General features: G+C 35.4%; 1 protein-coding gene across 2 annotated transcripts; it reads right to left on the minus strand.

Annotated features, from left to right (window-relative positions):
- Positions 1-3,172: 3,172 nt before the first annotated feature.
- Positions 3,173-19,033, minus strand: LOC126810625 (zinc finger FYVE domain-containing protein 26). Of its 2 annotated transcripts, none has more exons than XM_050535805.2 (13): positions 18,907-19,033; positions 12,561-12,684; positions 12,183-12,281; positions 11,200-11,265; positions 10,445-10,510; positions 9,917-10,008; positions 9,533-9,630; positions 8,732-8,919; positions 7,672-7,746; positions 7,195-7,314; positions 5,945-6,082; positions 5,172-5,302; positions 3,173-4,324 (listed from the first exon to the last, which is right to left on the minus strand). In XM_050535805.2, coding segments are annotated over exons 1-13 (1,305 nt in total). In that variant the 5' UTR covers positions 18,909-19,033; the 3' UTR covers positions 3,173-4,218. The 2 variants fall into 2 exon arrangements, with proteins under 2 accessions (XP_050391762.1, XP_050391761.1); XM_050535804.2 differs by lacking the exon at positions 18,907-19,033 and adding an exon at positions 13,178-13,753.
- Between the last annotated feature and the right edge of the window lie 4,211 nt (positions 19,034-23,244).

The raw sequence follows: 23,244 nt of genomic DNA on the forward strand, positions 1-23,244 counted from the left end.
CTGCAGAATACAAGGCCCTAAGCTGTAGCTTGAGATTTAGCTCCTTTACAGTAAAGTAGGTTCAAGATCTTACAATGCTCTTTGTGTTTTTAGATTTTCTCCCCATACTTAGGATATCACCCAGATATTAAATATGCATACTAAAATAGGCCAAGTTAAACCAAAAGTATACTTGTCACTCTTCAAGCTATTGGATTTCTACTTTTTTTGACCTTCACTGAATATTTAGCAACATGGGAATGAGGATGTTTTGAAGTTTTAATTATGAGGTCGGTAATCTAATCAGGAAAAAAAGTACCAAGTTCAACAACATCTATCACATCTGAGATATCAACCACTGTTTGAATTGTTTATTTTGGCAGCCTTATGATGGATGTATTCACAAAATACTTAATAAACAAGAGATAGTTTGGTTATCTTATATGATGTCCTTTATTGGCTGGTAATAAAAGAAGAAGTGTCCGTTTAATAATATCAGTACCGGTAGCCCTTTCTAAAATAATTCAATTATATAAGCGTGGGTATTATAGAAGTGAGTATGTCCAAATAAAAATAACTCCTCAAATAATTCACCGGAATATAGGCGTAGGTATTTTAGACATGGGAATGTCCAACTAAAAATAATCACCTGTACAACTCCCGTGTGATATGCAAGAGAAACCAGCGCCGGACGAAATGACAGGCAACAGAGCGATTGGCAAACAAAGTATGCCTTGACATATCTGTTAAATATAGGAGCTTTGATTACAGATTGTTTGGTAGGTCTACAACCATGGAAGACCCCTGAGTTATATTCGTGGCAGTCTAGCTTCAACATTTATATGTAATAGTTTAAGCCACAGCCTTAAAAGGTCCCACTGTATGCCCGTTTCAATAGTCCGGATGGAGACGCCACGCAGAACTTTAAACCCCATTTCATTTCCCGTAGTCCGCAGTATCTGATTTGGGAATGAGTCGGACTTGTGGAAAGTACGGTACTATACTACACAAACGTTTGCCGACACACAACTAACTTTATACGACTATTTTTACTTTACTGTAAAAATATGAAGGTCAGCAATAGATTTATATCATATGGTATCTTAAAACAGGAAATCAGAAATACTAGAACCGAAGAGATGCCAGTTTGGTACCACAGGCACGACCCAGGGATTCCATTAACTTTGTAGACTTGACGACACCATCTGGAAATAGGTTATTTTTGATGGAAGGAAGTGAAATTTCCCTCCCAGTTCAGGAAAAGACCCAATTGCGCACCATTTCCTATCTGTTTTCTACACGTGTTTTACATATGATACCTATAGTTTAATGTAACATCAAAAGATTTATATCATATTTCATTACTGTTCGAGACACTTGAAGCCTAACTTTCTATTTTTGTAGACAATAGAAAATGTATGCGCTCAATAAAATACGAGTGGCCGGCGTCCATGACTGGGAGGTTTCGGATACGAAAGCAGTCAAAAGATGACTACTTTGTAGCATTAGCTTTAATTGGCTTTCAATTTTTATATGAAAAGTTATATTTTTCCTATCAACTCATTAGTGCAACCTAATGTAGAAAACCGAACTATACCCATAAATGTGCACGTATAAAAATGAGTATACCCCAGTGCGTTCACAGGCGTTTTGATGTCGTCATGGAATCCTATAGAGATAAGTAACGGGACTGGAAAGGAAAGTGTGCTCGGACAGGACGAACCATCGAGATGCCTAGTACGCATTGGTAGTGCTTGTTCTATGACGAGTTGGCGGAAATGTCCGTCTGAGCAAAATCATTCCCTAGCAATGCACACGCAACCATATGGATTACCGTCATGTATGCTAGTCAAAATAAATTGTCGTCGGTCGAGGCGTTAAACCCCATTCCATCTTTGGATACGATAGTGCAATGAAAGAAATGGGTAACACCGGTGTTCTGGTTAAGGAGTAGGCTAACCATAATCTGCCTCATCTAGACAGACACTCTAACAATGGCCCTCCCATTTGCAAAAAGTTTTTATCACAAAGTAGTTGTCATAGACAAAATATGGGCGGACATTTACAAAATTTTAATTCAAGAAAATCTTGTTATAGGGTTCGTTACGATTTAAATTATATCGCATCATAATTATACATTAATGAAAATTAATGATAAAGCCTCCTTACACGCCTACAGTCACTGAAATGTCGTCGTATATTGCCGTCGCCCCGTGAACGCCCTGGAAGAGGTTACAATATTCATTCAGTATGTCTGCAAATGTATTGTTCACGTTATTAGATGGAAAAGCCTGTTTATTTTCAAATAGTTTTGAGTTATTGCTCTGGGCCCTAGGGTCGAAAGACAAATACTGATTCTCAAATGCCTGTCAATTTCAAACAATTTTTATACGGCTCGATGGAAATGTGGTCGTATATTGCCGTCGCCCCCGTCCGTCGGTCACATTTATTATCTGATCATTATGGAATTTATATATGTTGTTTACATTAGTGAGACGAAGAAGTCTATTTCATCAACTTCTATAGTTATGGTCATTGTTTCACTTTGTTGAACCTTGTTGACTAAAGTTATCATTTGATCTGTATTAAATTTATATGCATTATTTAAATTAGTAAAACGAAGAGTCCTATTGAATTTCAGCAAAGTCCGTTAGAAACTACAAGAGTCGTGGCCCTTGTTTCACTTTGTGACGCTCTATCGACAAATTTTATCGTCCGATCTGTATAAAATTTACATGCATTATTGAAATTAGTAAAATGAAGAAGCATATTGAATTTCAGCAATTTCCGTATATAATTTCTATAGTTTTGGACCTTGTTTTATTTTGTTGAACCTTGTGAACATGGATATCAGTGTCTTTTAAATATGCGACAACCATTGTCGACTGCCCAGACGATTTAGCTGCTGTGGGCACATGTACGTTGCATGACAACCTATGATTGATAATTGCTTTCAGAGGGGTCCTTGTCACCTTCTGGACGCACATATTAAAGTTATCAAGTGAATTTCCATAAGAAAAGGCCATGGATAGTTTCACGTTAAAAATGGTTATATATTGCTTATATTCAACAGTAAAGGACATAGGACAACGGGCTAAAGGAACACTTCTTCCCAAAGTGTGGTGTGTGGTTACGTTTTCGTGATCTACTATGATCTGACAGACCTTTGGTCTTTGAGAAAAAAAAACAAGGCCATAAAATTATCCTTTAATAAATTTAAATATCGAACGTTTCTTTGATGCACTATTGTGACAAAAATGTGTTAGTTGAATGTGCAGTCCCTTCATTTCCCGCCTTATATATTCACCTTAAATGTCATACATTCAGTTAGAATCATAGCGTTTTAAATTTGTACATACCACTGAGTCAGATGAAGCAATAGCAATGCATATTAAACTATAGAGAGGTTATGTAAACCTATATGACTAGCGTTACGTCGTTAATCTCATTTTAATTACTATATACACCCAGTAAATAAATATATTAATGATATCTATATCGTAAATGTATCGTTGATTTTTCTGCAGCATGAACACATTAAGGTCTCAATGCAGAAAAGTAAAATATTAGAACACCTACCGTTTGGATAAATATTATTGGAGTTATTACAAATTAAAACTGCATGTACTATGAAATGTACGCGGTCATGGAATCAATCGGTATTACGGTGCTTTGTCAAAATTTCAGTTATCCATAACTTTTTTATGAAATCATTTAAATTTTGGATATAGTGCGTAAAATATGCATATCTATAAAATATCTTTACTTTTCTACCAGTGTTTGCAATACGTTGCCCCCGTCCCCGCTCTTGATGGTTCTTGTCAGCGATTAGTAGGGTCGTTTACACTAATATACCCCCGTCAGACCTGGGTGGCGTCCTTACTGCGCTGCTACGGCGACGGAAAATGGTCTCAGAGCGCGTCAATATCGCCATATGCGTTGTGTAAACGCCAGATATCGGGCTAGGGTCTCCATGGTCGCGAATGATCGCCGAGTCACGACGTTTGTTTTGAGTATGTTCAAAGCAAACGCAAAGGTTATGCGATTGTAATTTTTTGGAACATTTTCTCGCGTTGTGTTCACGTTTGCCGGCTACCTTGTGCATTTTTCTGGTCGCCATACGGTCGCAGCAGTGCAGTAAGGACGCCACCCCGGTCTGCCGGGGGCATAATGGACAGATCAATTTGTAATTCTTATACATTTCTTAGTTAAAACGAATATAAGCCTAACTGAGAATTGTTATTTTGGCTGTACAATATCGGGAATTATTTGCTGTAAACTGTTCAGAAGAGATGTCAACAGCTCTGGTTCCTGAATAATACTTCTCAGAAAATATTGTGGTTCTCTGTAAAAGTAAGTAAAATATAGTTAAAATATAAACTTTTTAAAATATACACCTGTTATTTATCTTTAATATATCAAATTGGCTGATTGGTACACCCTGGTATTGATGATTACATTAGGTGTTTTCATTAGAGTGCTTTAATGTTGGACGAGTGTACATTAAGGACATTACTTTTTAATGAACCCCATCTATAAGTTATATAACATCGAAAAGTAAATACCTCGATGTTAGTACTGTACCCATGCACACGTGCATCAAAATTAATACAAAATGTGTACGATTACAGGAAATGACCCAGGCAAGGGACAGTTTTATATCTCCGGGTTGTGCGCAAACTAACAATAGACCATACTACCCTACTTTCCCAAATCCCACAGATTCATAAATAGAGGCGGATTAAGATGGAGACCCTACTGGCCCGACGCCACATAAATCACACTATATTATTAAATTTCATTCACTTTACTGCAATATTGCGAGATTTTAGCGGATGAAATTGAATGTTATATTCGGGCCAGATTCATAATCATGAAAAAATTCTTGGAGGAGGACGACGACATACCCCCCCCCCCCCACGCCCCTTCCAACTCGCCAAACCAACCAAATATCCTGCCACTGTTTAGAAACGGATATAGGCGAATGCGTTAAAATTTATATCCCCCACCCCCATTTACTCTTTAATAAATTTTCAGAATTGCAGTCACATGTTGTGTATTGATAAGAAATGGGCTGGTCTATGAACATCCTCGGTATTCTCAGTGGTATCGTTCCGTAGTGGAGTAGAATGGAACCATACCACTGGGGATACCGAGAATGGCCTATGAAATGATAGAAACTAGATATATACCTGATCATATTAATGACAGCGTCTGAAGGGTTATAGGTCAACAACTGCAAGATGACTCTCATGCCAGTCTGTCTGATACAGGCCCTCTGTGATTTAATGCATTTTTCCATGATGTATTCAATGGTGCCTAACTGCATAAAAAATAAACAATACCCGTCGAACAAACAATGCCATTCATTTTTTGTTCGTGCATAATGATAGCTTCTGGTGAATGTTTTATTTCCGCTGCAATGTTATGTCAGAGTGATTGAAACCAGAAGCTAGAATAAATGGCAACATTATCTCTAAGTGCAGAATCGTGCTTCAATGCATATTAGCACGGTTTTTAAATATACAGAAAAAAAATGGATAACAGGTTTGATGAAACAGTGTACAGCAGTATAATCTTAAAGTAAAAATTGCTTTTATTTTATCAAAAATGGCACAGGTTTTTTTTTCACATTATATTTGACTATAACCTCGTTTGAACCCGGAAAAGTGTCACATCTTAATGATGTGCGAATTATTTAGATACAATAGGGATTATCAACTTGATTTCAATTTTATCCTGATCAAATGTTGTCGTTATTCACTCTTAAACCCCAGATAAATAACTGCAAATGATATATTTCCCAGAAAATATGTCAAAATCGTGGGTATTTTAGAATGAAATGGCCAAATTTCAACAAATGTAGGCTATATACAATTTGCCAAAGTGGATAAAATCACAGATCCTACATTTACCCCTGTAGTTATTGATCCAGATTAAGGAGTGTAAATATAAAGTAACATACTAATCTGGAACCATTTTCAGCAAATCTTGCAAAGTTTGCAATCCCTCTTGAAATATGACACAGAAGATCTGATTCTGGTGTGCAGACGTCTGATTGAAGTAGATGGCAAACGGATATCATTAATTCTTGCAACCCATCCTGAAATACACAGGCAATCTGGCGTTAACGCATGGCATTGCTGTCAGAGTCTATCATTGTCAATCAAAAGATGTCACGTACTAAATAAGTATACATAAAACTTTAAGGGTGCATCTATATGTAGAATCTACCGGAAACAAGACAGAACTATAGCCTTAATTGGTGCCGACACAACCAAGTACGACTCTAGTGCAAGAACAGATCTGGAAAATAAATCACATACTGTAACAATGCAGAAATGACAAAGTAAATAACCTATATTTTTAAAGTTTAAAAAGTCGTCTGTTACATATCCGTTTCTTAAATAAAACAATATGTCCCTGTAGACTAAATGCTATCTTATTATTTTATTACTTGAAACAAAGTTATTATGTATACACACCTATGTCAGTCATGTGTCAAAGAGAGTTTATCCTTAAAAGTGTATAAAAACAGAAATAGGCTTCTTGCAACATCAACGAAACTGCACAATAATGCTAGGCTGCCATTGTCGTGCGATGCGTTACGATAGGATTGTCCCGAGTCCACGATCTGGTACGTGCCGATAGGTTCGGATACGTTTCGATACGATCAACACGATTGCTACGACTGACCTCAATATATGATAAGACCTGATAAGATCACCACGATTTCAATCGCAGCACGAATCGTGGCAGTGGGAACCTAACATTAACAAAAATGTAAACTACATGTTATTTATATAACAGCACACCAGAACAAGAGCTTGAAACTTGAAAAGAAGAATGTTATATCTTTCAAAGTGAGGTTACGGTTAGATATTTAATGTATCAATAATAGAAGTATAGCCAATTATCGAGATACAGCATGCGAACATTTTCTCATAATAATTTTGAAATAAGTTATTAATTAAAAGACACACATGACACAACAGACTTTTTGATGATCTACTCGACATAGACATCAGAGCAAACTATGCGAGAATTACAATAGCCTTATTCTCACTCAAGCGATTTAGATGTTGTTATTCAATGTTGACGAAATCCATGATCTTTTTATTTGCAATTTTAAATTCGATATCGTTGTTAAAACGCAGGGCATAATAACCTCCAAAATACCACAAGCAGACGTGAAATATTGATTAAAACACACACCTGATCATCGGAACTCGTTGCCAGATTAGCTACAACGCATGCTGCATTGCATAAAATCTGCACGTTATTTGGTCGGCTGTTTAAAACAATCTGTAAACATCTTCCAGCTGAAAAATCTTCCTAGACAAGTACAAATAAATAAACAAAAGTAAATAAAAAATTCTCATCGTACTTAAATACTGTTAATAATACAAAGGGATCTGGAAATCTATTTTTACGCTAAACACGTGGCGGAAACACTGGATTATCAGTAAAATCTTTTATTCGATTCTAGTTTTAATGATAAACATAGAAATAGCCAAAATTAATAGATAAATTGGACGTTGGTGGGAGTCAAGTACAGTTACGAGAATTTAAATTTTATAGATGTTAAATTCTTCTCTCTCTTGAAGCTATAACCGTAGTCTATTTTAGGGACGATGTAAGAAAAGGATTCGTGAAGATATTGTTCATCTTGAATCTACTTCAAGAACTAACCTGTACAATACGATGTTTATGCCAAGCTGTTCCACACGACAGATGACCTAATATTTTTAAAGCTACTTCCTGCATCTGAAACGGTTAAGACATATCTTCAGATAGAAGTGGTTATAAATACATCGTTTTTAAAATGCAGATCAAGAAATCAGCTAATTGTGATGCCTTTAAGGACATCTACACCTACAGTAAGTCTAGACGGAAGATATTTTACTGCTGTATCTATAGGAAAATCGTAGATATTTAATAAGCCAGATTTTCAACAGGCCCTGTTTTGTGTACTTGTTCTAGAATACCCCATTCCGCGTGTATTTAGAAAGTTCGCATAGCCAGCAATTAATGTTGAACTGTTGAATTGTACAATTGTCCAAAAAACCCAGAACAGGGATACTCTGTGATATCGATATTAAGTGAACACGAGAGACAACCATCATAGTCTGGTATATAAATAAATGCAGTTGGAACTCAAATTGGAATTTGAATGAAGCGTTCTCTTTAGAAGACTGTATCTTCCCTATTTCTCGGCCACCAAATGTCGAATGTTTCAACAAATCCAAGAAAAGCGTATCATCATTAAATGACATCATTAGAATATGACAGTTATAATAAAGCGATACCAGCCACTTGGGCGTATCTATATTAGTTTTTTGGGCTTGAAAGACGAAAAATGTGACAGTAGAGCACAAAATGCTATATATGCAACAATTCAAGTATCACGTTATTACTGCAGTACGGTACTAAAAATAGCAAATTTTTATGTCAATTTTTTTAATGACGAATATTATCTTCAAGTGCTTTAAAGATATACGATATACGAAGTGACAGTAGAGCACAAAATGCTATATATGCAACAATTCAAGTATCACGTTATTACTGCAGTACGGTACTAAAAATAGCAAATTTTTATGTCAATTTTTTTAATGACGAATATTATCTTCAAGTGCTTTAAAGATATACGATACCCAAAAATGGGGATGAAAAAGTTTTTAAAGGAGATAATAATATAAAGGACTATGAAGAATCCTTAATTATACATCTGTACTTACTAATCAATACTTACTAATTCATCTTCTGAAACTGTTAGATATAATATTTTTGGTAAGGCGTGCTTTTGACTGTCAACAATAGCTGTATGTGTATCTGTTTGTGTTACAATCAAATTTAGAGTACTGACAGCTAACAGATTGATTTCTGACTTCTGCGAAGAACAGAGTTTCAAAATAACATCAAGTACACCGTCATCTAAAGCTAAAAAAGCAAGAAAAACATACTAATATTGATCTTTCCAATCCTCTGAATATTCAAGTCCAACTTCTTAGCTGTAACTGCTGACAATGTTTGTTTTTTGTACTTTTGTATTGTATGATGACAGATCTATAAGGAGCTAAACCTCTTTGATTTAGCTTAAAATAAAGTATTGCATTGTGTTTCACCGATTTGTTATTTTAATTAGCGAAAAAATCGTTTCAAACAACTGAGCTGATAAGTCGGGTTGTTTACGAAATTGAGTTTTATTTTCGCTTAAACTGACGACTGGCATTGCTGAACACAAAAACCGTTATAACTCAACTTTAGCGCTGTCCGTGTCTATTTTGTGCAGACTGATCAAATTAAATTTTAAACGTTCATATTGTTTATTCAAATCAAAGAGGTCTAGTCAGAGTTACTGCCTTTCATAATAAATTACAAGAAACAAATAAATATTTTTTGAAAACCGAAAGATTCGCTTACAGCAATTGCTTTCATCATACTACCGCCTCGTTGGCTTTTTTTTTTACTTTATCGACTTGTGTTGATATTTTTTGATATCAAAAAAGATGAGTAGGAGATTCTCTATATAATAAGGTCTATGCCAACTAACCCTTTGTTCTCAATTCTGGTGACTTACAGAATACCATCAAGGTTGTGATTGCACTCGACAGAACAGGTGAATCGGGATCGTTTGTTCTCGATATAATGCTAAAAATACAATACAATCAATAATTATATAGTACAGTTAATACCAAATATTCTTCTTGAGGCACTGTTAAAACCATTAAAACTGTGTAACATTGTCGTGCCTGTAATGTGGGGTAGTGGGACACGCGCTTTAGATAATGAGACCATTCATTAAATCAGTTCACCCAGGCTTCTACTTGATATGATATAAAAAATGTTTTCTTGCACATGTGGATCTATACTGGACATCAATGCACTGCGATTCCAGAAGGTAATACCCACCGAATTCAATGTCATTGGTTTTTACCTGCATATTGCTTTTATTGCCCCAACTTCAACTAGCAACCGATGCAGAGGAGGGTAGGTAGATAATATCTGCAATCCCTCCATAACATGCCACTAAAATGAAAAATATAGCAACGTCATTACGGATACACCAAAAAAAAAAAAAAAAAAGAAAAAAAAAAGATTACTTCAATTCTATTCTGTGTTTTGTTGCGCACTGGAAACCCAAAGTTTGTATTTCCCCGAACAAGTATTACATACCACAGAGGATAAAGGCTTTTAAGAAATAATATTTAATTACTTTTATCCACTAAACAATAGATAAATCCGGGCTAATCTAATGAAGACGGACATACGCGATGCCAATTAAATAATTGCCCGAAAAGCTACTCACAACTTACTCTTACTTCGAATAAGATTTAGCCGTCCTGCACCACTGATAAGGGAAACAACGCCGGGATCGTATACGGGGCCTTCAGATTAGCGAGCCAGCACCTAGCGTACTCACTGAGCCATTGTGGCCCCGAACCATTCGGATTATAACTCTTACCATAGTTTGTTTGGATTCATCAAGTGATAAAGATACCAGAGTTTGGATACCACCTAACTGTACAATCTGTAATAAATACGTAAAATAAATAAATAAATAAAAAAAGAAAAAAAAAGAAACCGAATGAAATAGAACAGAATTCGGTTTCCTGCTTCGTTTACACACTCTGTGAAATGTGTGATTTTGCCCCATGTATGGGCTGCTCGAGATCCAAATCCAAGAGCCAACTGGTCTTTTAACTTTTACGTGCACTGTAATTTTCGTCAGTTATGAACATCCGAACGACAAGATTGGTATCTAAGAAAAGGCATAACCATGGAGAAGTCAAAAAACATTGAACTAATTAATCATCTTTGCGCGACACCATAACACGGCGCCTGATTCAAGGGAGGTAACACCATATCAAAGCAGTGGAGGTGGACCACCATTGTTTTCTTTATTTATTAAATCAGAGTAATTGAACTCGATAATACAGGAACAATTCCTTAGTATACGGAAATTGTGATGAAATGCTAACTTGTTTGAGAAGAGCATCCCAGTTGCAACTCCTATCAGTAATAAAAAGTAATTGTATAAGCTAAAAGTGCGCGTTTGTGTACATTCCTGAACTTTTTGCACATTTCGTTGACAACTCGTGGTTATTTGCAGGATATTCTGTCTTAGATATGCACACAAGCCAGCTTATGTTTTATATCCTTTATATATTTTTAAAAAAAATAAACTATTTATGGACAATCAAAAAGGTATGTGCTTACTTGATTTAAATATTTCTCAATCTTGCAGAACCCCGAAAGAACTTTAGCTGCCTCCAATTTTAATGCCTTTAAATATATTTAAAATAATGTTAGAAATAAAATCAAATCAACACAGATAAATATATGAAAACAGTTAAAATTTTAAATACCCGTGTAAACTTTTCATATAAAATTACGCGGTCAGAACAAACCTTAGCCCTTGTTTCTGTGAAGAACTGTGCGTTCAAGATGATGGCATAGTCTATCAGCATTTTATACACTAATCGAATAACCATAAATCTATCTCCATATATCGACGTGGTTACCAGACTACATAATCAACTATAGACAAAATTATGACCAATAAATGAATATAGATTTCATTTTCCTTCAATAAGTGGTCGATATTTACAATTGGCAAACGAAAAGTTGGGCTTCTGATATCCAACATGAAAGTTTGAAATTGGCACACGAATCGCGTGCTAGATTGCTTTCGAGCGCTATTTGTATTAAGCGACTCGGTGGACGAGGTTTAAACATATCCCATGGAGGAGAATACTACCGGTGTAGACTGGAATAACCAGACGCCAAAGACTACCATTCAATTCTGAATCTTCGCTTATTTCGCTGAACATAACTGATTAGAATTTACATTAAAAACAAAATGATTGAATGTAAATCAGTTTTATACATTCATATTACATTATTATATGCGTTGCGACCCATTTGTGTCCATTTCTAGGTGCCAGAGATTAGCGATTTAGCTCCTTTAACGCCATCAGACCCACTGTAAACGCTTGGGTTTTGGAATTCTCATAATTCACCACAAGATGCAGCCCTGTACAGGTCATTTGATTGGTCCACGTAATAAAAACGAAACGTATTGACATCAGATTTTACACAGATTGGTATTTGGGCTTTGGGACTGTCTATCCAATGTCTAGTCACAGTCAGTTGTCAAAAAATATATTATACATATTAAAAATATTGAACAAAGTGATTACCGATGAGCTTGATCTAGACATGGATACAAGTTCGGCAATTGGCTTACACCAATCGCACACTCTTTCCTTTTCATCTATGCCTAGTTGAGGGAGCGCTATCTGAGTGGAAAAAAATAAACCAAAATGTATATAGCATTGATTATTTACTGATGAACCTGATCACAAGTTCGGCAATTGGTTTACACCAATTTATACATTCTTTTCCATATACATGTATACCTAAATTGTGGGACAGCAAAATATATGCAGCAATTAATTTTTCTGTGAGTTTTAAAGAAATGGAGCAGGTCAAAAAGGCTATAATACAGTTCAATCGTTTTATATTAAGATATAAGTTTATTAGGCCTATAGATACCAATTTATAGGTGATAATTGTACCTTGTCTTTACAGCATTTATTACACAAAACTCTACCACAGTGTCGACAGTGATGCTTACGTCGTATCTGATTAAATTTACTTCCACATAGCACACATATACTAACTTCATCGTCGCTTACCCACCTATAGATAAATAAAAGTTTTATAACAAAGGGAGGCATTAATAAGAAACTCATATTCCTCCTTCATATGAGCTTAATTTTCATCGAATTCAATTTAAGTGTAGGGAAGGTCATAAAAAAAGGTGTTGTGAAAAGCAGAGGTGTATTTATTGGATCACAGTCAATTAAACTTCAAGGAAGTCTCATAAACAGACCTATTATTGTAAACTAGAGTGACGAGATGGCGCAGGGAGGCGTACATCCAACTTTGTAGAACACTCGAGCGTCCTCGAGATTTCCTCTAACCATGTGCCCTATTTAGCTACTGTTTGTCCTGTCTAGATCCGTCCGTACTAAAACTTGACTTTAGTTGAAACAACATATACTATGCCTTCACATAATGCGATTCATATCTGCAATCGTATATAATCTTACCTTGTCCTATAAAGAGAAAAGTATGACCCGATACTTTACGAAATTTAAACAATGATTATAGGCCAGATGAAGTAACTTACCGTGCTTTAAGCAATATAAAGTTTGGACAGGTGAATACATCAGAAGAACCGTCAACTTGTGCCGGCGTAGCTTCACCGTCAGTTAGTTTGATATTCGGACCTGTCGCCATTATTTATAATGAACTTATTTATCGCATAAAGAATGTGGCGTTTAAGTGTACGTATCGGCTGTCACTGTATAGTTGGCAATTATATATTATCTCGAAGAGGGGGCGTGGCGTTCGTTTTGAAGTGCAATAAATTCTTTGATTGTTTTTCCAAATCGAATTATCATTATAATTTATTAGCAGTAAAGAATTAGAAATAAATTTTTACACCATGGGGAAATTATAACCGTGATAAACGAAATTAAAAATAAATGCGAATATCTGATCAAGCGGGATCCATGAATTTATACTGGTAGTAGACCTGAGGGAGAAAATTCTTCTATGTTTTACTGCTAACTCTGTTTGGGATTTATATGCAGAGGTGCAATGATAACACAACACCTCTATGGTCGTAAACTGTAAATCTCGTTTGAGAGATATTCTTTATGCAATGCTGAATGTTACATACACAGATCATGATAATAACACGCGATAATGATTTTCGACATCACGTAAATGCATTAATGATAAATTATTTCAAACACACAAAACAAGCTTTTACCATACATGTAATTAGTGTTCGGATATTCGAACAAGAATACTATTCGAATATTCGACGGGTCTTGAAATTTGTATTCGAATAGTATTCGAATACTATTCGAATATTTTCAACTTTTAATATAAATATATTTAAAGTGATTTATATTCAATTTATAACAATTTCTAATTAATTATGAAATACGTGAAATTTCTGTTGACATGTGACACGATTATATTTTAGCAATTGCCAGTGGATCTTTTACGTAAACTGCCAATTTGTACACAAGACCTCGGTCTTCCATGACATCGCATCAAGTAGACGCGGACCTCAACCATTCTCCAGTCATCTGCCAGTGCCATCTCTGTCAGATGCTCTTTTAGTTTATCCGAGGTATGTGAACCTGGACATGATTTCACTTCCAGAGTCTTAGCCACCATCTCCCAATCTGGATATACAAAATGAGCGGTTAAATTAATGCAAGACTCATTTTGTTCATCTGATTTCCATACATCTGTGGTCACAGGGATAACTTCTGACTTGGGTCATTCCTGAATGACCCTGATTTGACGTTCGTCGGAACGAACGGCATCATAGATTTCTTCCATTCTTTTTTTGAGTGTTTTACTTGACCGCAAATGGTGTGATGGATTCAGGGCTTCTACCAATTCCCGAAAATGGTCATTGTCAATAAGAGACAGGGGCTGATAATGCTTGGCTACAAACTTGATCAATTTCTCACTGATGTTTTTTGCTGCGCTGAATCTTGCATAGTTCTTGCTGTTGCCTGAAGAACTTGTGTAGAAATTTTTAATTGTCTGAATCTTGCCTGACCCCACGTCCCGTGCAGAGGAAGTATCTGGAGCTACGTAGCCATGTTTCAACTTCGTGTGGTTCCAAAGATTAGCCTTGATGTGATATTAGTCATGACCATGGAGGTGTATATATTGTCAATATATACACCTCTATGGTCAAGAAAGCCAACTCCATCGCGGATCTAACTGGCTAACCAAAGTAAGTAACAAGCTACTTACCGAATAACTGTCTCTGAAGACGGTAGATCTGTGTAGGGGTAGCACCCTTACAAGCTGCGGTTTTGTAATCTAAGTAAGCGTTGAATGTAAATGTGGCAAGGGAAGTCGCCTTTAATCATATTTGAGAGCAAATAGAATAAATAATAGATATTCGAAAATATTCGAATATGGTAATTGCTATTCGAATATTCGAATATTATATTCGACGTGCGAATATTCGAATATTCGAATATTCGTGCCGAACACTACATGTAATGCCCACATTTTGCAGGAGATGGACAGAGGACAAGCTGAAAAAGGGATTTTTCGGAGCAATCAGGGACAATAATCTGGAAAGTTACGGTCAGAAACGCGCATTGTGGACGGCAGGGTGGGCTGGGGCGACGAAAATATACGTACACATGAAAATGTCGGCGAATAAAAATAAATTTTAAAAAAGGTAGTACAACTCTTACACTTCTGTTATGTGGAAGACACAACGAAATGCAAAGGTTGACACCTGAACATTGGGACCGCTACAAAGAGGATAATTACCACGGTCGCCGAAGGTTTGAATGCCACCACACTATACCATCTTGAGACTGGCCGACCGTTTCCAGCAGACAGGGTCCACTAGCCTGGACGGCTATGCCTCGACAAGACTCATGCACCTAAGTTTCACTCAGTAATGTAAAGTTGTTGATTTTCTTATGTCGAGACTTGTCTGCGATATCACTTGGTGGAACCGGACCTTAAATAAAATTATTTCACACACACACTGTTATGTCGGGAAATGCCCATCATATAATCATGCCAAAAGTCACATTTCATCTGCTTCATTTTTCGTCAGAAATTCCTGTCATATTAGTGGTGCATTTACATTAAGTTTTTGAAAATCAAACGAAAGGGTAAGTAAATAGCCTAGATTTCAACTCACTGATTCCGTATTTAAGACGTAGTCTATAAACATGCTCTGTGCAATAAAATATCTCTATTTACTAGATCAAGGGGCCTTTTGAATTTCAGAAAATAAGTTAAAAGGCCTACTACACAAAACGCATATATATGTTTAATGCCCCTTGGACCTATGTTAGGCTACACAATCATAGATCGTATATAATAGTACAGTTCTATGATACAATGTAGGGTCTAATTCGTAGGCTATTGGTTTAGGCATTATTAATATAGGAGCTATTATTTGGTACTATTTGGTAGGCTACGTATTATACACATAAAGTATATCATCAAAACGGTTTTGATGCGATTATAATATACGTATACATGTAATCAATTTAGAAATATTCTCGGTAGGGCCTATGTAATAGTTGGCTAATAAATATTAATAATATTGAAATTTGACGTATCTGTAACACGTATCTACCTTCTGATTCAATAACGTATTATTTGAGCATTTGGTATATCAAGATATCTAGAGCAGCACTCAGAATATTTCTTACCCCCTACCCCATGCCTACATGTAGGCTACATAGCTAAATTACGTTTATATAATCTTACGGACTTATGAGATATTTTGAGTCTGTGAGATCGTGACTACATTATAAAGGCCGGTAACTACCATTGACTGTTAGCAGCAATGGCTTTTCACGTTACGTTTTTTGTTCTCATTCTTACAGTTATCATATTAATAAGTTTTTCGATGGGTATTCTACTCTCGGATGCAATAGCTGGTAATTTTCAGACAAACAACATTACCCTGTCCATTATATTTCTAATTTTAGCGACTGGTCAAACCATTTTTGTTATTTTTGTTTACCGTCACCGTGACGAACTGGGCGGTGAGTTCATAACGTTGTCGTTGGGAAGACCCACCTCAGGCTCAGCCTCAACATCGGCGATACTTTCCTCGAAAAGCGAGACTTCGGAGTTTTCGAAGGACGAGAAGAAAGTTGTTCCCAGTAATAAATCAGAAAATCAAGATGAGTTGTCAATTCAGGTAATTTAAATAAAAATAAAATGGGGTTTTCGTTAATTAATGGGAAACTCAAGCAAGCCCAGCGACTCAGCAGATGACTTGTCAGTGTAGAAATGGTTCCACTACTAACTGATGTCTTCCATCTTGCTCCAGCCACAGTAGTAGACCGTCCTATTCTTAAGGCCTTCCTTTGAGCAAGTTTTGTAGTCATTTGACTACAAAAAAGTTACTGGCCTATAACTCGCTTAATTTCCAGTTAGGCCTACACTGACCCCAAACTGTAGGCCTACTGTACTGTCTGTACATAGCTTAGCATATAATAAACCAATTCCCATTGAATAAAGGTGGAACCTTACCGTATAATTATACGATTTGATTAAACCCAACTGCTATGCAAAATTTCTGTTCATTTTAAATGGCCTCCGAACCAGAATCACGTGATATCATGTCACTCGAAAATACAGAAAAACTGTTCGGTTCGGTAAGATAAGATTAAGATTTCAGCGTTCCACTCATCACTATTTGTAACATAAATACTTATTGCCATGCAAACTATGATGATATGTGTTGAAAATTTTGAAATTGAACTTTAATTTTACTTGCTCAAAGCCTCGAATAGTGCACCTATTGCGACTGGTACAGGACAGAGGGGTTGACAAGAAATAGTGTCTGTAAAGTGTAAAGGACATCGAACATGCTATGCAGCTGTGCAGACCTGGACTTTGATGAACTATATACTTCTGCAGTATAATAAAGAAGAAAATTAATAAGCCAAATGTTGTAATAATTAAAATACAATGAATGACCTTAATTTGAAACATCCTGTATTATTACTAGGTTAGAACATACGTGGAGAGAATCCAGTCGTCTCGAATAATCTGATAATGATAAAGTACGAACGACGTATCCATAAGGAGTTTGACATAAGCTCTTTGCGTCGATGGACTAAAGTCACAGTTATTTTGATACGTTCATTAATTGTATTGTGGACTTCGAATTTGGTTGCCCGTTATAAGATCTATGGTGAATTATATTTTGTCCCAAAATGTTTACAGGTATAAAAATATTTTTTTTATCTTTATACAATCTTTCTAATCGTGTCCGTTTAATTTTAGTCAACCAGGTTGCTTTGTGCGTACAAGTCCATTAGTCACCATTATAATTAACGGTTATTTTTAGTAGTTTAACCATAGCTTTACCACTAAGATAATCATAAGGTGTTGTGAGTCCGGTTTGATTGTAAATAACCGTATATTACGTGAACACACAACATGACCATACGGTAAAGCCACTATAGGGTAAGATGAATCAGCAGTGTTTATAACAGTAGTGTGAGTAAGTAAGCCATACTAATAGTTCAATTAGTAATAGACAGTAATCTTGGTTGCTTGGAATGATAGATTAGGCCATATTGATCAACCCTCTCCTCTAGCTACTAGTCACGATGACAACCATAAACAATTTACTTAGATGGACAGGTATAAGATAATGACCAGGTAAGATGACCACGTGATCTAAATCCAAAAGAAGATAACCTTTTTTACTGTAATAATCAGGTAAGGAAGCGCATGCCCAGTAAACTGTAACTGGAGCCTTTAGGAAAACATTATATGGAGAAATACTTTAATACGTTAACGTAGTTTACTATTGTTGAGACAATGTTTACAGGAAGCGGTGCTTAGAAGCAGAGAAATGTTATATTTTAATCGATAACTTACTATTGAGCCAGTTCATAAAACACAGGGATTAAATGAAACAATTACTTATCACACAGGCCATGTAAACAATACAATACGTGACCTTTAGGAAGACTTATAGATCATGATGGTAAACGTATTTATTTAGTGAAGAGAAATCGCACGCACATTGATCTCACTATGAAGTTGGGGTGCTTTTTAACCTCTTACATCACATTGCATTACATGCAAGAGTTAGAAAATTGAGGAATGCAGGTAAGATATCAATTAGACTTAAGTTTAAATATACCATTAGAATTGATAAACGTCGCCAGAAATAAATCTTTTAAGTAACTTGTATTCCATATAATTGTATCGTGTGTTATGCCATTAAAAATATTATCAATTACGATTTTACTAAAATTTGCTAATATTTAATTTACCCCCAGGTGTATTGATGAATAAAATGATATTCATACTTACATTGTCAACACAGATTGCCAAATTCTATATTCAAATATAAATATATATTGTGTGTGTTTCTTCTTTGAATAATATGATCTACTACAATCTTAAGATCAATTTTAACATGTCGAAATAGTGTTCAATATTATGTACAACGGGACGTACTTCTCATTGTTGTTTACTTTATTATATATAAATGAAAGACTATAGTATAAATACTTTAGATGAAAAGATATCCACAAACCATTGATACTAATACAAATGTAGTAGTTCATGGTCAGACCACCCTTGGGCCTTTATAAAAGCAATTGCGAATAAATGAAAAAGCCATAACAACAAGCATTCGGTAGGCTTACATATGTATCATATATCATATATATTATACATGAGACAGCTATGTTATATAAACGATAGTTCATAAAATATCTCAAGGCTCAATGCGTGGTATATGTTTTCATTTCAAATAGAATACATAAATGTAAGGTAAGTAAACAGAATATAGGTATGTTCAATGTGTTTATAAATAGACGTTATGTGAGATACTATTATGCTTGTATGGATACGGTAGGTTTGTGTTGTAAAAGAGAGGTCTTTTTTTTTTCAATAGTATTTAGAAGTTCAACAAATATTTGTATTTCATTGGTAAAGAAACTAAGTTTTCATTTTATACGCCTGTTATTAAGCTGAACCGTTATTTATAGGTTAGTGGCAAATAGTGTAACTTTTGTTGTGATCTGTCGGAATCTGGCATTTTGTAGTGTATGGTTTTATACGTTCACATTGAATGCCACAACTTCTTGTTAACAAGTTTACATGTGTGAGTTCTTCAAATCTACAGGGATTGTTAAAGTATAAGGAAGGACGCTATTCGAATTCAGAATTTTTCGATTGCAGATCGTAGAAGGTATGATTCTTGGATTGATTTCAAACTTATATATGTCGATATTATTCATGGTGGCATTTTTGAAAACTTGGTGAGATTGATCACTACGGGACTTACGTAGGAACCCTATTAAAATTCCGAATATTTTCATAACAATTGCGGTTTACGTCCATCATTATTGCCCTTCGTATAATTTTGAAAAAAGCCTGATAGGATTTATTCACTATAGACTACTATAGAGGAAACCAAGCACAATTTCAGAACATTTCGACTGTAAATTTCGGACGACTTGATAAATATATCTTTTATTTCACCAAGGGTTGTAACAAAACTTGCTCTAGCTGTAACTGAAATTTTTATGAAATAAATAAAAATCCATTTTATTTCGTGTTGTTGTCAACATATTTTCTAACATATATTCTTGATGATAATAGTGATATATATTGTTATTGGGGGTTCTGAATAGTTCTGATGATATCATGATATGGTCAACGCAGCTGCCTTTGAATTCGGTCAAAGCTGCGTGTACCGTTTGAATAAAACAAACCTTTGTAGTTATAATTGGCATAAAGAAGTAGGTTGAAAAATTAAATTGTTGTCGACTGTTGACTTTTTTAGAAACCATCGTTGCATAACGATTATGGATTCTACCATTAAAATGTCAGCTTAATATTCATATTCATAGAGTAAATCATATATGTGCAGTATTCCCTTACAGATAATGAATATTTTAATATGAATGAATGTCAATTGCAATTTTGAAATAGTTATAACTTTTATTAAAGGTACGGAACAGACAGGTCCTTCTTTTTTATCGTATATAATTTTGCTAATAGTTTCTGATTGGTGGCTTTATTCCGTTAATTATATAAGTGTAGCTTTTTGAATAACATATATAGTGGCTCTACTAATAGAAATAAATTGTGTGTTATTCTACAAAACTATTTTCCAACTAATATGGTTCTTTGTATGTGGTTTTAAAACTAATATCGATCAATTGCGTAAACTGTATTTCGCTAAAGCTAAAACATTACATCTTGACATAACGGTACTATAAAAACTGCTTTACATAGATCGATCGGTCGGCACTCAGTTCTATAGTTTCTTCAAAGACTGCTGAATATTGATCGACTATACCATGTTGTGAACATAGTAATAATAGTATATCTTGTGGTATATTGGTTTCCATCATTCGATACTGGTTATATAATGTGATAGGATTATATAAAATTAACCACACAGCGATAAAGATTATTATGACGCTGATTTAACCACACGGTAAAGTGATAGCTTTTCAGCATTTAAGAACAATGGACGGTCTAATTCCCACTGGCCTCAATCGTATGAAATAAAACCGTGGGTTACACAAACCAAAGTATAATTGCATGGAATGAAACTATCCTTTGGATCAATCAATTTTCTCGTCTCATTAAAATAAGTAGCTCACAATTCGTAGATGTGGTCTTTTAGCACCGCTGTCATTTTGAATCCGTACTAATATGAAGACACTGACACCATTTGTTTCAAATAATCGATACGGTAACAATATACGCATCAACTCGAATTATACTTGGCTTAGTGGTGACAGAACGAAATATCAGTGGTACAATATTGTAATACCGTTCTCGTCTTAACGCTTGTAATACTTGAACAAGCAAGCGCTTTTTCGCGTAAACCGTTGTTTTTGTCTGTGTAGGACTATTCCATAATCAGCTCTGACGCAATTGTTATATAATTACCTTATAAAGTGAGGATTGGCAAGACCTTATATATCGTTAATCTTCACAATCTCATGGTTTATCTTGACATTGTTAAAGTAGCTAAGTCTCTAACTCAATATCATCTAAATTCTTCGAAATTGAAAACATGAATATTTTGTCAATTTAAATCAACATTGATGCTGTGATCTTACCGGGTAAAGATAAGCTTCTGATATCAAATATTTAAGAAAAAATAAATATTTTACCATTGGTACACGAATCGTGTACCATAGTGCGTTTCAGCGCAATTTGTAACATGGGACTCGAAGAACGGGGTTAGACATATTGCACCTGTCATGTCAAACGGTGACGACATATTCTTATCTGGAGAGCATGCGCAATAAATACTATCGGTGTAGACTGGAATAACCAGACACAATGATTGCCATTCGATTGAGACTTCTGGCGTATTTCGCCGCACATAACTGATTTGAAATTAGAGTAAAATGGAAACGATTGAATATAAATCAATTCATATACATTCATATTACATTAAAATATGCGTTGTGTCAATTGCTAGGTCTCAAATATTAGCGATTTAGTTCCTTTAAGATGAGTATGATCTAGTTTGAAAATTGATCTATTTACCAAGTTGCCATCGGTTTTATCGAAGGCTCGGTAGGCCAGTAAGTGTTATTTCCCACTGTAGATAAGCTATGAGTGTTACATTCTAAATATGCAGTTAGAATTACACACCGGGTCGGGTCAGGTTCTAGATCATTACGTAAATAGCTCACAGTTACTTATGTAATAGAGTAATATCTAACGTTCCGTGTTCAGAGTTCAGATAAGCTATAATTGTCAATCAGCATACCGGTTGGTGTAAGCTTCAAATGTTTTTCCCATTTGCTCTGTAGGTAACAAAGAAACTCGATGATCGTAACGGTAACCCCGAAAGTTCAGTAGTCTACCACGGTCGAAAGATTTTAACCAATAGTACATGTACTTTTTTGGCCCTATAAACATTATGAGTGTTTGGTGGGCAATATAAATACTATGTTTTTATGATGAATGTTAAATTGTTGGTGTGTAATTTCAGGGTACCGGTATTGAAAATGTTTGTGTGTAAAAGGATTAATGGCGCCAAAGACAGACGAGAAATATCTACATAAAACTAGTGAAAGAGATAAACGTAAAGCTAAAAGAAGACAACAAAGAAAATGGCGGGATATCAGAAGACGGATTGGCGGTTGTGTTTTTATGTTGGGTTTGCCACTTCTGATAGCAGGGGGGATTATTCTAATCGTTAACAACACTAATCGGGATAACAGCCAACTTCCACCAGCTCTGGATATTTTGGGACCTTTGTTGACCTCGATGGCATTTGTGTGTTTTATAATCGGTGCCTTTTTAACGGAAGTTATTAGTTGCACCCCCTTCATAAACTGTATAGTCCCAAATGATCCAAAAAAGTGTCCAACATTGTTTAAATTGTTCCGCGGACATGAACAAAGTTATATTGATCAACAAGCAGCTTTAAAATCTTTACAAAGTGTTCCACAAAAATCAGCACTGCGGAAGCCTCTTAACCCAGACGCCGTAGAACCCGATCCAGCCCCAAAGTCTCGACGCGGGGTGACGTTTTCGGAATCGGATGCGGACGACGCCTTAATTTGTTATCCATCCTCATCATCTGAACAACATGAGCACCAACTCGAAGATTATAAAAACAATTCTTCGGCATTATCTCTAAGAAACTGTAAAATTTATCCT

The sequence above is a fragment of the Patella vulgata genome, chromosome 2, assembly GCF_932274485.2.
Source record: "Patella vulgata chromosome 2, xgPatVulg1.2, whole genome shotgun sequence".
Lineage (NCBI taxonomy): Eukaryota > Metazoa > Mollusca > Gastropoda > Patellidae > Patella > Patella vulgata.